Source organism: Drosophila ficusphila, unplaced genomic scaffold, assembly GCF_018152265.1.
Source record: "Drosophila ficusphila isolate 14025-0441.05 unplaced genomic scaffold, ASM1815226v1 contig_791, whole genome shotgun sequence".
Taxonomy (NCBI): Eukaryota; Metazoa; Arthropoda; class Insecta; order Diptera; family Drosophilidae; genus Drosophila; species Drosophila ficusphila.
The window spans coordinates 26,172,716-26,186,990 of NW_025064737.1; the positions used below are offsets into that span (position 1 = coordinate 26,172,716).

The 14,275-nt window shown below is 44.7% G+C and overlaps 4 protein-coding genes across 7 annotated transcripts; 1 reads left to right on the forward strand and 3 right to left on the reverse strand.

Moving 5' to 3' along the window:
* Window position 1: 1 nt before the first annotated feature.
* LOC108099339 (serine/threonine-protein kinase Nek8) lies at window positions 2-3,103 on the reverse strand. The gene is given in 10 exon segments (XM_017202815.2): window positions 2-174; window positions 228-460; window positions 512-697; window positions 750-918; window positions 1,024-1,533; window positions 1,589-1,762; window positions 1,824-1,966; window positions 1,968-2,108; window positions 2,167-2,305; window positions 2,380-3,103. Coding segments are annotated over 10 exon segments (2,529 nt in total). The 5' UTR covers window positions 3,069-3,103; the 3' UTR covers window positions 2-29.
* Window positions 3,104-4,561: 1,458 nt separating this feature from the next.
* On the reverse strand, window positions 4,562-6,089 carry LOC108099572 (ras-related protein Rab-13). 3 transcript variants are annotated; one of them, XM_017203172.1, is made up of 4 exons: window positions 5,756-6,089; window positions 5,203-5,495; window positions 5,031-5,144; window positions 4,562-4,939 (listed from the first exon to the last, which is right to left on the reverse strand). In XM_017203172.1, the coding sequence occupies exons 1-4, from the start codon at window positions 5,877-5,879 to the stop codon at window positions 4,829-4,831; spliced, it is 642 nt and encodes a 213-aa protein (XP_017058661.1). In that variant the 5' UTR covers window positions 5,880-6,089; the 3' UTR covers window positions 4,562-4,828. The 3 variants fall into 3 exon arrangements, with proteins under 3 accessions (XP_017058661.1, XP_017058662.1, XP_017058663.1); XM_017203173.2 differs by lacking the exon at window positions 5,756-6,089 and adding an exon at window positions 5,577-5,666; XM_017203174.1 differs by lacking the exon at window positions 5,756-6,089 and adding an exon at window positions 5,552-5,644.
* Window positions 6,090-6,196: 107 nt separating this feature from the next.
* On the reverse strand, window positions 6,197-7,921 carry LOC108099571 (E3 ubiquitin-protein transferase MAEA). The gene has a single exon (XM_017203171.2). It carries the CDS (start codon window positions 7,787-7,789, stop codon window positions 6,605-6,607), a length of 1,185 nt encoding a protein of 394 aa, XP_017058660.1. The 5' UTR covers window positions 7,790-7,921; the 3' UTR covers window positions 6,197-6,604.
* A 309-nt stretch (window positions 7,922-8,230) lies between these two features.
* On the forward strand, window positions 8,231-8,998 carry LOC108099291. 2 transcript variants are annotated; one of them, XM_017202683.1, is made up of 2 exons: window positions 8,231-8,375; window positions 8,431-8,998. In XM_017202683.1, exon 2 carries the CDS (start codon window positions 8,453-8,455, stop codon window positions 8,849-8,851), a length of 399 nt encoding a protein of 132 aa, XP_017058172.1. In that variant the 5' UTR covers window positions 8,231-8,375; window positions 8,431-8,452; the 3' UTR covers window positions 8,852-8,998. The 2 variants fall into 2 exon arrangements, with proteins under 2 accessions (XP_017058172.1, XP_017058174.1); XM_017202685.1 differs by having other exon boundaries at window positions 8,453-8,998.
* Window positions 8,999-14,275: the final 5,277 nt, after the last annotated feature.

Genomic DNA, 14,275 nt, shown 5'->3' on the forward strand with positions numbered 1-14,275 from the left:
CTAAAATATATTCCTATGGTTTATTGAACCTAAAGCTGTGGGTAGTCGCCCTCGTAGGAGGATATGAGAGGCGTGGTCGTGTCCACCAGCACAAGAACACTGTGGGCCAAAGGATAGACGTCGTGGACCTGGACGTAGTAGCCCCGCTCGCACTGCTCCTTGGACGAATAGAGACTGCAGGAGAATGTCATTGTAAGTTTAAGGAACTTAAGATAAAGTTAACTTACGCCAATATATCCACTGGTTCCAGAATCAACTCCGACTTGTACACTGAGGCCAAAAAGTTTGTGAACGCCGCCGTGTTGTTTCCCAATTCCATTTCGGTGTTGGGCGTGCAAATCTCCAGTCCCAGTCCGCTGTTGCTTGAACCGATCCCCGGCAGGCCATTGCGAGTACCCCAAACCGTGATGATGTTGTCCTCCGAGGCAACAATGGTGCACTGATCGCTACAGTTTGCCTTCTGAAGAGATAAGTTAGAAGGAAATCTTTGCTAAAATAAGGGACTACCAACCACTATGTATCGGGCCTTGACGGAGTCCACCAGCGTGGGATGGTCCACCGCGTTGCAGTGCCTGATGCCGCGCTGACCCTCCGCATTTCGACCCATCGTGTAGACATACCCACCCTCCACCAGGAACACCGAGTGGGTGGACGAAAAGCAGGCCTGGATCACCTTGTGTGGCAGTTGGACTTTCTTCTACAGAAAAGTGTAAGGATTGGATCAAGCGATTTGGGATTCGGTTACTCACAAAAGCTGTGATCTTTGCGGGGCGCTGGAAACCCAGTTTGTTGTAGTCGTTGCTCCCGCAGACATGGAGCTCTCCGTTGGTAAACAGCACGGCGGAGGTATCTGGACCACAGTAGATCTTTGATGGCTTGGTTTTCACATGCGACAGCAGAATCTTTTGGGGGAATTTCCTGAATAAAAAGATTGTTAATTTAATATGTATGTATATGTATGTATATTCTTAGAAACATAAAAATGTAATAATAATATTTAAAGTGAATTCTTTAAATACCCACTGTTGCTGCTGGTAGTTTCCCAGGCCGAGTGCTCCGCAAACACTGGTGCCCCACACGTAGACCGCTCCCTCGCGACTGAGGGCCAGGACGTGGTGGAGACCGGCGGCCACCTGCTCCACCCGCACGTCCGCCAGTCGGCCGACCAGCTTGGGCGTGTGGTAGTTGCGCTGCTCGTCCTGACCCAAGGCCAGATGGGCGTTGCTGCCGCAGCTGAGCAGGCTGCCCGCCTGGGTGACCAGGATGGTGAAGCCGTCGCCGGCACAGGCGCCCACCACGTGGTAGTTGCGCACGCTCTCCATGCGACTGGGGTAGTGCTTCCAGGCCTCCAGGGCGGTCAGGCCCAGCTGGCCGTGGGTGCCCTCGCCCCAGGCGTACGCCGATCCGTCCTCGTTGACCACCACGAAGTGCGAGTCCGACATGGCCACGCCCACGATGACCGCCTTGGGCGGCAGCTGGATGGGCGCCATGCTGAAGCAGGTGCCGAAGGCCTTCAGCTGGTACAGCACCGATCTGGGGGTGGTTACCTCGATTAGACTGGTCGGACTGGTTAGGAATGTCTCTTTACCGCTTCTCAAGGATCTCGTGCGGCGCCGCCGTCTCCGCACTCATCAGCTGTTTGGTCTCCGTCTGGGCGGTGGGCAGCTCCAGTTCCATGGACACATTGCTGCGGGCGACGGAGGGATCTGCAGGAGTCACTTGGTTGCCACTGGTGCCACCCACATCGTCCTCGTAGGAGTAGCTGCATTTTAGTTACAAAATAAATAAATAAATAAACACAACGTAAGAAATCCCAGATATACCCTTTGTTTTTTCCAAGGCTGCGGAAAATCAGGGGGATCCAGTAGACCAAAACCTCGGAGGCGGTGGGTCGCCGGGCGGCCTCCACTTGGAGCAGGTTGGACATGAGACTGCGCAGGCCGGAGGTGTAGCCCGAGGGCACGGGGGGTATAGTTCCCTGCCATGATCTTGGTGACCAGTTCGGATAGGTTGGAGGCAGCGAAGGTCTTTTTCAGGCAGCACATCTCGCCCAGAATGCAGCCCAGAGCCCAAATGTCGCTTTTGTTGTCGTACTCCTTGCCCTCACACTGGAAATCGAGTGAGAATTAGGGATACATATGGTTCCAAATCGAATAATTACATTACCATCTCCGGACTGAAGTAATAGGGTGTTCCCAAAACAGTTTGGGCATGGATCTTAGTGTTCATTATTTTGGAAATGCCAAAGTCACCGATCTTCACGATTCCGCGACGGTTGAGAAAGACATTTGCTGTCTTCAAGTCCCTTGAGGTATAGAAAATAATGTAAGCCTGACTTTTCGACTGACCCCTTAAATACTATTTATTGGTTTTTCATACCGATGCAGGATGTTCTCGGAGTGCATGTAGTTGATGGCGCTGGAGATCTGCTCGAATACGGCAATTATATAGCGTTCCGGGAAGTGCATTTTGCCCTGCCTCTCGGCGATGATTTGGGCCAGGGTGCCCCCATCCGCGTACTCCATCTCGATGAGCAGAGTGTTGTCCTTGATGAAGCTCCCCAAGTAGCTGACTATGTTTGGGTGATGTAGCTTGGAGAAGACATCCACTTCGTTCATGGCCAAGTCCCGACCAGGTGGCGTCAGTTCACTCAGGTTAATCTGCTTGAAGACGATCTGATGGCCATCGGACTTTCGGCGATACAGGATGGCGATGCCGAAGGATCCCTGGCCCACCACCCGCACCTTTTCGTAGTTGGCCAGTTCTGGTCCAGCTACACCCATCGCTGCCTCCCGTGGAACGCTGAGCTGAAGGAGATTGTCCTGCCGGGACGAAGGCAACTGGGCCTTGTTGCTCGACATGGCCTCCGCCAAGGAGGTACTGGCCGCTCCGGTCGTCCCGTCCGTAATGGTGAAGACAGTAGGCAGAACCTTCTTACAGGTGGACTGCTTCCGCGGCGGACTTGGACCCAAAGGCAACTGCAGCGAACTGGTGGTCAGCGTGGTGGCGTCGGTGATCCGACCGTTGAAAATGGGCAGGGAACTCGCCTTGGCCCGGAACTTCTTCATCGCCTTCAAGGGACCACAACCTTTGCTGCGGACGTTCCAAATCGAACCGTGTCCTGTCTATTGTGTAATTGTCCTTTGACATGTTCGAAACGGAGTTGTGGTCAAAGCGGTTGCCTAGGCAAAGTGGATACTACGATATGGCGAATGGGTGGGTGGACCTCGGCTAACGCTATCAGTGGGTTTGCTAATTGGTCAACTAACGCAAGCAATTGAACTGGAAATGGTTTAAGCATATGCAGAGCCACCATTCCGAGTAATCCATGCTAATTTTTAGGGACCAAAGTAGAGTTAAGTCAAAGAAAACGTAATTGACTAGAAAATTAAATTAGTAAACCCTTTGGGATATTAATGTAATATATTCACCTCAAGAATTATATAATTTTTATTATTGTAAAATTAAAACAATTTACAAAGTTTATACATATTTCAAAAATATATTCTTTCAATGACGTTCGTTTTAGATGTTAACTTTTTAATATTTAGGGAAGAATTCGACTAGCCTCTTTGTTTGGGCCAACTTTTAGGTGTGGATCCATACACAGGGCCCCACTTATGTGGTGGCTGATGTCTCTGCGCCGACGCCAAATATTGTTCCAAGAACAACAGGATCAGGATCCCACAAAACAAGAATTTCCAAGTGTACATTCTCAACAATATCAACGGTCTGAAAATGTTTACCTTCGGAATACTTAACTTATACTTGCCAAGAGCAAAAAAAAGGCACGTTATCAAAAATAATTCAGTAAAAGATCACAAAGATCATTATAAAAATAAACATATACATATGTATATTTAGGTGCAAAAAGATTGTGTCTTGATGCACTCCAGTAGCGGATTTAGAATTTCAATCTGGGGGGGTTTTCGATTGAAAAAAAATACGAATACGAAAAAAACGAATAGTTTCAATTCAATTTTACCGCTCTGCGGGGCTTTTTGGTAGGGGTTTGAACCCCCCGTAAATCCGCCACTGATGCACTCAGAAAAAAATACAACGTGTATGTTATAGACTTGTTTTTGGCTTCGTGGTTCTTGTCCTGTTTTTCCATTCCTTGGGATAGACGTGACGAGGAGTATGAAGGGCCAATTGCCCCAATATCTTCCCCAGGAACAGCAGAAATATGATCCCAAGTGTCAATAACTTTAACGCAACCATACTGAACGATTTTAATGAACTGACTGAAATGGAGTATTTTTAATTCGTTCACCCTCGAAGAAATCTCAAAAACAGCTATTTAACATGAGTAATACAAACTTCCGCGCATAATATATAAAGTAAAGTATGTAAAGACATTAAAAAATAGAATATAGATGAATGATGTTCTACGTAATGTGCGAAATTATCTCAAAAATTTTTACGAGTGTGCGTAATACGAGCAAAACCTCAAAGATTACTCCGTTTCCCAAAAATAGAAAGCCATGACATGTTTTTTTCTTACGGGTATAAATGTATTTAGCATTAGATTATAATTATTGGAATCGAGACAATATGCATGTATAATCGACCGTTATGTATTTGCAGGAATATTCTAAAATATTTATGCTATCTCCTCTTGGACTAAGTGTACCTTAAAATGCACAATCTGAATGCTTTACACAGAATGCAATGCAGGCAGCCCCTCAAGTGGTTTGCATTTAAAACGCGGCCTATTCACGAACATTTGGCTACAACGCTACAACGCTCAATAGCTTTGGACAACTTGTTCAGGTTTTGCGGTTTGCGGTTGCGGTTGCGATCGCATCGTAATCCATCAATGAGTATTTTAGCAGGTGCAGCGATTGTCGCCGGAAAGACTGCCAAGACTAAAGGTTCCGAGGCCATTGGAGCCGGGTGATTTCTTGTCTTTGCTCTCGTCGTTGTCAAAGTTGTCCCCCTGGCATGGAAACAGAACAACAAATAAGACACATTGAACAATCAACAATAGATGTATGGATTATATATAGAATATATATTCTATAGCTTACCCGTCTCTCTCTTTGCTCTCGGATTTTGCGGGCTAGTGACAGAAAAGCATCCTCAATATTTATATTCGACTTGCAAGACACCTCGAAAAAGGGCATATCAAAGTTCTCGGCAATCTGGAAGGGATTGCGTGGATTAATGACAGTAACATACTGGACTGGTCCACTGGGTTACCTTCTCGCCCCTTTCCTTGTCCACCATTCGCTGGGTGGCGGAGCACTCGCATTTGTTGCCCGCCAGGACTTTAACGACGTCCGGCGAGGCGTTCTCCTGGATGTTGCGCAACCAGTAGGACAGGTTGTTGTAGCTCTCCAGATTGGTCACATCGTACATGAGCAGGATGCCCATGGCGCCCCTGTAATATGCCGTGGTCAGTGTCCGGAATCTCTCTTGTCCTGCCGTGTCCCAGATTTGCAGCTTTATGGGCACGCCATCGAGGTTAATCAGCTTCTGCTTGAAATCTATGCCTGGGGAAGATAAAATGGGATGATAATGCCTTGCTGCATATGTAACTTTTCCTTACAGTTGCGGTTGAAATAATAGCTTACAATAAGAATACCATGTTTTATTAGGAAGGGTTTTTTACAGGAATAGTTTAACTGGCAATAAAATTTACTTTATTTTATTACAAATCACGAACAGCTTATTGCGATGATTTGACGGAGTATGGCAGAAATCCAAAACAAAATCTTTAAAAAGCTGCTGTGCGCAGAATGGGAGCACTCACCTATGGTCGAGATATATGTGTCGTAGTACTTCTCATCGCAATACCTGTGAACGATGCAGGTCTTGCCCACATTGGAGTCCCCTAGCACCAGAACCTTATAGGTGGCCACAAAGTCCAGAGCCATGTCTGTGGAGCTGGCGGATTTCGATCGAAAAAGTAATATTAACTGCGGAGGTCTTTGGTTACAGATGGGCTGCCGTTGTTGTTATTGGTGGTTGGGTGGTGCAAGTGGTAGTGGTGGTGGTTCGGTTTTTGGCTCCGAGGGGTTGCAGCGGGCTGCTACTTTTGTTTATGTATCCGCTGGCCTGGCTTGTTTTGTTGCTGCTCGCAGCTGTTCCACCTCGAATTGCAGCGGCGTCACTCGAATTTGTTGTACAATTTTCACAGTCCCCGCATCGAAAACATCGGTAGTTCACGCTAATTGACAAGTGGCTTTTGGCATAAGTCGTTCGATTTAACCTTTATTTGATTCGTATTTAAATGTAATATATATATGAGTGGTGTTAGGTGTGCATAGTGCGCCACTTCTGAGGCGGATTCGAATTACGCCGTTCGCGTGAATCAACCTCGAAGCACTGACTGCGAAACAAACCAGCCCGTGGATGCGGAGTGGAGTCAACTAATCAATAGACCTGCGCACGCGCAGCATCAGCATTAGGCGGCCGAGTAATCGAAATCGGAATTCAAATCGAGGGCGTTTGTGGCGGCCGCCTGGCTTATCAATAGTAATAATATTAGACATAGGTGTACACAATAGATATGAAGTTACATGTTCAAAAATAGAGTCGTTCATTGCTTAACATAGTGCGGTTGGGTAGGAAGAGGACCGGAGGTCGAATCCTTCGCCGCTTACATCACAAAGACCTTTTCGACCTTGGGGTTGGAGAATTTGGTGTTGGTCACCGGACAGGTTACGGTGCCGTCGTCTTTGGTGATGTCCGGCAGAGCCATCTGACCAAAGATTTGGCCGTTGGGCAGCATCATCGGCTGATTGTGCTCATTCAGCGGCAGCCCCGTCACACGGCAGATGAGGCGGCTCTGCACGCAGTGCGAGTATGGCAACTTGAGGGCGATGCGGTTGAGATCGTCCTGGCAGACGGGACAGTTGAGGTTGCGGCAGGTCTGCGCATAGCAATGAGGCGTCTTCAAAGCCGACAGACCAGCCTGCACGGCTGCCGAGAATACGGACGTGCTGGACAGCTGGAACAGGCGGTAGTTCTCGTGGCGGAAATCCAGCACCAGCTTCTGCCAGCGCTGCGGATCCATATACTTGCGGTAGTGATCCACCTGGGAGTCGGCGGGGTAGGCCAACAGGGCCATTACGTAGCAGATCTCGTTGAGCTGAGTCTTCTCGTAGGCGGGAAAGTAGCGGCGCGAATGCTTGACCGCCTCGAAGCGCTGGTTTTGACGTACTAGCTCGATGAACTCCTGAACCCGCAGGCTGAATTCAATGGTCGAGTTGATCTTGCGTAGCTTGGATTTGTTGTCAATGCACCAAAGTACGCATTTAGTGGTGCTGTGGTTGGCCAGGTCGTCCTCGACCTCGCGAGACGTCTGGAAGATGTCCAGATTGGTCAAGTGGCGCACATCGGACTTGGCGGCCAGCTCCTCGGCCGTTTCATAGTATCCCATGCGCAGAAGGTGCTCGATCACCAAGCGGTCCAGTCGGACGCGCTTCCACTGGTCCACGGATCCCTGCCACAGGTCGCCAGTCACACTGTTTGGTGGGGTGATGCCCTTCAGGTGGTCTAGCTTGCGCTTGCATATCTGTGTGACGCTTAGTTCGTCGTTGATGCTTTCCTCTGCTTTGCGCTTGAGCACCTGCAACTTCTGGGCGACGTTGTCCACTAGCTTGGTGACCTCGGAGAGAATAGGGCCCTCCTCGGCCTCCAGGGCCTTCTCCACCTGCCGAGATACGTTGGTCACCTGGTCCACCTCACGGTCGATGATCTTCTGCGCGGAGCGGAAGCGCTTGTTCAGCATCTCATATGGCACTTTTAGTGTGGCGTGTTCCAACGCCTTGATCTCCGACATCTTGCTTTTTTGGGTGCGGTGCAAATCGTTTTTATCTTTCGTTGAAACGCAATTGCGTTTTCTTCTCTTTCCTTGCCTTGCTTTGTTTTGCTTTTGTGTACCATGCGTTGCCAGATCGTCTGCAGTCAGCTTATCGAGTTAACAGTTGTGTCATAGTTAGCTTTATTTTTTGCTATTTTGTGTTCAGAAAACTAAATGAAATCAAACAAAAACAGAATGTGAGCTATAGCTACAATTTTGATAATATATTTGTAATATCTGTTCATTAATTTTCATTATGTTTCATCCAAAAATACTTTTTAATTACCAAGTTTTGTCAATTTCAGCTATTTTTTGTGTTTGACTTTCCAGCTAAAATTAGAATTTTTCGACGGGCTGGTAGCACGGTCAAAATATACTCCATGTTATCACTGTACTGTTATCGTATAACAGCTGATTGACGCCAAGTAAACATAAACAAACGATTTAGGATCCAGGCGTTAAGGAAAAAATTATAAGCAAAATAATAATAATCACATAATACAAGTTATAAAAAACGTTTTATTGCAGAATATAACAGAGTTTTTACAAAATTATATTGAAAAAAGTAAGCGGCAATCTTAAAAAAAAAAAAAAAAAATGGTTTCCTAATGGTTAAACAGGATTAATTTAATTAAAATTCAGATGGGTAGAGTTTCAACAAGAAGGACGAAAGATAAAGCAACCACTACGGGAATTAAATCATCTACTAAGGGGACCAAGGATAACTCAAAACGCTACCGGGAGAAAATAAAAAAGGATCCAATCAAGTTTGAAGAATATCGCGCCAAAGAAGCTGAAAGAAGCAGGATATATCGCAAGAATCTTAAGGAAGTGGTAAAAAAGAATAAAAGGCTTCTTAATTTAAAGAGGGAAGCCGATCGAGTAAGAAAACAAAGATATCGAGATAAAAAGAAGGAAGAACTCGCTGAACAAAAATCTATGGAGGAAATTTTGAGGAAAGTAGAGCGTGCACTACCCGCAAAAATGTCTAAGAAAATTGAAGTTTTAAAAGTCTTATGTAACAAATACCTTAAAAATTAAAACTTTGAAAGCGGAAGGTAGTTAAAAAATATATTAAGAACCAAGAAATATACGTTTTCTACACATGCAGATAGACTGTTAAATGTCCCGATCAAATATGTACTTATGTTATGTTCAAATAAAAAGGAGCTAAATGTACAAAATTTACATATGTAGTTAGTTTTGAGATTAATTTAATTGCAAATTAAAACCTTTAAACATTTTTACTACTTAATTTATCTCCAAATGCCTGAAGTCTTAATAGATGATTTGTTTTTTTTACTCAAACAAATCTCCTCACTCTTATTTTTTGTAATTAGCATTACGCTAGCAGCCCTCGAACTCCAGTTGACCTAATGTACTTTGCTATGTAATTAATACGTCTGCTCGAGGGAAAAGTAATCACGGACCCATGCGAAATTGCATAGAATTAACCTCCTTTTATGGTACATTGACTTTAGCCAACGTTTAAGTTGCTCTGATAATTAGTCATAGATTAGGTAGTTCCACGTTCGGGGCACAAGTGTAGGTGCGAAAATTGAAAATCCATGAAAACCTAAGAGCTGGGTCTTTGGTAAGTAATTTTTCATTCACGAGAACGGAAGTTACTCGTTTCGAGAAAATTGGGGACACGTGCCGCGATAAGACGCAAAAACAAACAAATAAACATTTTGTTGGTACTTATGGTCAGGATAAAGTGGAAACTCGTTTTCGACATATGTAGGGCGTACTTAGAATTTACAAAAGCAGGTACGGATAAGATCATTTTCCTCAAGATATTATTATTTCAAACAGACTCATTCAATACTCTTTGCATTTGTATCCCACCCAAAATAAGAGTGATTATTCCCAAAAGGTCAAGCATTTACATTCAGATTGCCCTAATGACAAACAATTGAAAATTGCATGTGCGGCAAGAAAGTCCTGGCGGGTCTGAACGTCCAAGAGGGACTGGTTTTGAAGAAATTGCATTTTAATAATACAACCAGCGAAACGCGATTAAATTCAGGCACTTTTTAATTTGAATTCCAATTAAGGAATGTCACTCAGGTGGGCGACTGATTCACACACTACCAATGCAACCTTTTTGCTCTCCACCAACTTGACAAGTTCAGTGCTCTTGGGACACACAAAAAACTTATTAGAATAATTTAGGAAGGTGCATTGAAATTTCCATGGTTCCCCAGGTTTTTCAGCAAGTCAAGAGGATTCCCGTGGAGAAACCACCCAGAAAGAGGGGCCCAGCACTCATTGTAATTGTGGGTCAGTTCGGGAGGTACAATATTTGGAGAAGCAAAAACCGACTTGAAGTCGGGGGAAAGCACGAAGGATGGCCGAGCATTTTGGTGATGTCATGGATTGCGTGCAGCGGAGCCGTCATCAATGGTCTCTAGGACCTGGGCAATTTTGTTGAAGAAGTTTTTGGCGCTTTTGGCTTACCATAAGAAATGGTCGCAACCCATAATCAGAGCGGTTTAATCGTGTTCCACCCGCGGAGCTCTTGTACACCTCCATCCAAAAAAGTGGGGAACTGACCACATTGCTTCGCTCTCCTGCATTGATTTTTTTTGAGTACTCCTACTTCATTCCGACGTTTTCGGGTTTTATGGTCTGCTCTAGAACTTTCACTTTTTGATGTGCGTAAATTTGCATATTTGTCGGACGTTATACAGGGTGTGCACTGCCCTTTCCTTTGCCCAGAACTTTGGGTGAATAATGAATAACGTCCGATGATGATGACGCCTTTGATAATGAGTTTTCGCCTTAGCCTTTCAGATAGGTCACTGAAGTCGTCATGTTTTTATACAAATTTAATGGATAGTTGGTAAATTTGCCGCTATACACATACATTCTACCTAAAGTATTCCAAAAGGATATATTTCTGCGCTTGGGTAGTTCCATACCATTTTAAATTAGCTACTTGTTTGCCCAGTTCATAGCCTCGTAAAATGTGTTTTATGATCTTTTCGTTGTTCGTATGCATTCAGAAAGCTTGTTAGAATGGCTAGTTATTTTTGCCGCCCTTGAATGCTACATACACTTTTCAAGATTTTTGAACAATAATATTAATAATGCTAAGTTTTAACTGCTAAAAGGACTCTAAACTCCACGATAACTCCCATAAGCCATATGAATTTGGCTATAATTGTAGTCCCCCTGGGAATTCGCAGCCTTAGGCAATGACGTCTTAACCTAACCACGCATGAAATGTTATAATAAGTTCGTGAGCTTTAGCATTTCGTAGTTATTTTTATGTTTCAGTCCTGGCCAACATGACATGCGAATCGAGTCGTACTTGGGGTCTGAAAGTCCCCCAAAAGTGTCGCCCCATTGCTGAAAATCAAGGTGTGCATTAACAAATGAACTTGAAATAATACACACACGGGTGTTTAGCATGCATTTACCTGCATTTAGCTGGCAATGTGGAGAGTGATAAATTGGGAAAGTCATGGAAAGGTTATTTGGTCAAGACTTGGCCAAGAGACAAGGCTACAACAAGTAGCAAGTAGCAAGTAGCAAGTAGCGGCTATCGACGCTCCTTCGCCTTGCGAGGCATGCAACTTTCGGGGGCAGGAGGTCCTTAAAGGACTAGGCCGCCTTTGGTTTTGGTTCGGTGGTCTGTGCATGTCCTGGAACGCACGAAAACAAACTTGCATGCAGCCGATGTGTGTGCGAGTGTGTGTGTGTGGTCGCAATTAGACCTGGTCATAATATGAAATTAAGTCCCTTAAATTGGCATTCTTTCGAGAGCCTAATGCGGAGTCGGACTCGGAGTTATAATCGGCAGGAATATGATGACCTCTAGGCATGAGTACACCCCGATGAGATTTCGTGAGAAAATTATATATCGCTGGGTCGGGCCGACAGAAGTTCTACAGTCGCACTAATTAATCATCAGTTAAGACCAAAACATGACGCCCAAATTGTTGAAAGCGAATTAGTTCTTTAATTACAGTGCTCTTTTCGCTGCTCAGAGGGAACCGTTCGGTGGAAAATCCAGAGTCGGCGCCTCCAATCCGTTGCAGTCTCTGATTTGGTCAAAAGATTTCGTGAGTTCTCCATATAATTTTCCTGCTTGTTTTCCGTTTCTCTGCTGTGGCCAGCAACATTTATCAATAATGTCAAGAAATAAATATCCAAAATAAGTTTCGGACTTTGCCGCAGGCTGGATTGAGTGGAGTGGAATGCCAGCTAACCTGAATAATAATTAAAGGAATTTATTTTTACATATAAATGTAAATATTTCCCACTTTCGCTTACGCGGTGCGGCAGGATTTGCGTAAATGGTGAAAGTACTGTGGAATAAATAAATAAAATGCCAAAAGGAAACAAGAAAATTGTAATTGCTTTACTGTAAACGTAATGACATAAATTAAATTTAATTGAATATACGGATTTTGAGGGGTACTACTTGCATTTTAATGACACAGTTAAAATTCTTAGGGAAAATATGGAAAACTGTTCATAGGCAATAAAACCATCTAAAAAGGGAATGTTTTTGGGTTCCCAAGTTTTTTATGCATTCCATCGTTCTTGGACCCAAAGTGAAACGTATCGTAATTAGTTAAATCCCCCGATTTTCGTGAATATTTTCTGGAAAGGCTTTCCGTTCGGCGTGCGTGTGCGAAATGAATTCGCTGCGATGGCTTGCGTTTAGTTAAGGGAAAATTGTTTATGCTGTCGCAGCGATTAAAACAATCGTTTATAAGGCGATCGAGGCGGCAGATAAGGAGCGGCGGAGTTTGACATTTTCCGCAATCGGAAGGGACCCAAAAATAAACGGCAGAAGGAAAGGAATTTGTGTAAGCAAATCGGGCGAGTGTTACATGTCCAGATTGACCTCAAAGTGTTCCTTTCGCTGTAAATTATTGACTCGGTTCGAAGGGGTTCTCTGGGCGTAGGCGTTTCGCGAGACAATGGCAGACATGGCCGAAAGTTTCGCATCCGTTTTAGCCAGTTCGATATGCACTGCAATGGTTATTTGCCAAATTGGGCTGGGAGGGCGTGGCCTGCAACCTTTTTTCGGCTGCAGTTGAACGCCAGAAAGTTGCAGGTTGAAAGTTAAGAGTTAAAAGCAACAAGCAAGCCACTCATCTGGGCAATTCGGCAAACGTAATTAGGGCCATGCACCGCCCAGTGAAAAATAATCATAAACAACGGCCAGAAAGTTGAAGAGAGAGTGAGAAAGAGAGAGAAAGCCGCGAAGAATAATGGCCAAAATAACTATTTGCCTTTGAGTAAGCAGTTTTTGTTGTTTCTGGTGCGTGCTAATGTTACACTTTATTGTTGTGGCTGTTGCTCGACTCGCTGGGCCCCAAAAAGTAGGCTATGCAATGGCTCAGAGCCACTAATGCCTTCGTCATTACTATATGGCCCACACCAACGCACACCAACGTACACCAGGGCACACCAGAGCACACCGTCGCATTGGCCTAGGGTTAAGACGAGGACGAGGTCGCCCCTGCCAGGCCAGGAGCAACAATAAAAACAACTGCACGAAGGAGAGGCAGCTACAAAAATCCATCTTCGTTAACAAAACTCGCTCACGAAACAACGAAGCAGTTACAAGTGCGTTGGAGCCCACTTTGCCTACGAGTACGGGCCAAAACCCAAAACCCAAAACTAAGCCCATACTACATCGAAATCTGCCCGCAGATTCAGCCACCTAAATTGCAAAGGAACATTAATGTAGTGGAATACCCTTCGACTCGGGGGATTCCTTAATTATGCATGCAGTTGTCTCTCCTGCAGGAGTCGCGTTTTATGGATGCTCTGGTGCAGCGTTTTACGAGATTTAATATTAATGAATATATCTTAAACATTAGACAACATTTAAGCTGATTTATTGTCTCATTTCTCTCTGTTGATATTTTTTACGTCACACCAATCAACAATAATTTGCGTTCTCAGCAAACCTGAATATCTATGCTATGCAAATTGTTCTTCAAGAAACCTGTACTTTTAAATTAATCTTAAACTCTGAACTAAAAACAAAGCAATTAATGTTTTTCTTAATTGCTTAATAAGCAACTGACGTCAAACTAACTTGTGGTTTTAAAGTTGAAGTTTACTTTATAAATATTGATTTTTAAAAGGTTACCGGTAAATATTAAAATATTTTATATTTTTTTTTTTTAAATGGTTAATTCAGGTATAAATAAAGAAGGATTTTATATAGAAGAAGGGTATTTAGAAACATTGTTATGGCCCTATTGCCTGGTAAAGGGGTGTCGCTTCTTGGCCAAGCCGTCAAGCGGGTTTTTGGTGGGTGCTGACACGGATTCGGGTGGTTGGGGTGGTGGTGATTGTGAGGTGGTAGGCGGCTGGTGGCTGGTGGCTGGTGGCTGGTGGCAGGTGGGTGGCGCCGGTTTGGTGCGCGAGCGCCAAGTAGCCAGCAAGTCAGCGAGTCAACTTAAGGTCCGTGTGCGCCGCGAATTCTTCACT

Excerpts from the sequence above, each read along its gene's own strand:
- LOC108099572 (XM_017203172.1), bottom strand. The coding sequence starts at position 5,879 with ATGGCTCTGGACTTTGTGGCCACCTATAAGGTTCTGGTGCTAGGGGAC. Across the intron at positions 5,145-5,202 it reads ACAAGGAAAGGGGCGAGAAG|ATTGCCGAGAACTTTGATAT; the intron begins GTAACCCAGTGG and ends AATCCCTTCCAG. Across the intron at positions 4,940-5,030 it reads GAGAGCAAAGAGAGAGACGG|GGGGACAACTTTGACAACGA; the intron begins GTAAGCTATAGA and ends TTTCCATGCCAG.
- LOC108099571 (XM_017203171.2), bottom strand. The coding sequence starts at position 7,789 with ATGTCGGAGATCAAGGCGTTGGAACACGCCACACTAAAAGTGCCATAT.
- LOC108099291 (XM_017202683.1), top strand. The coding sequence starts at position 8,453 with ATGGGTAGAGTTTCAACAAGAAGGACGAAAGATAAAGCAACCACTACG.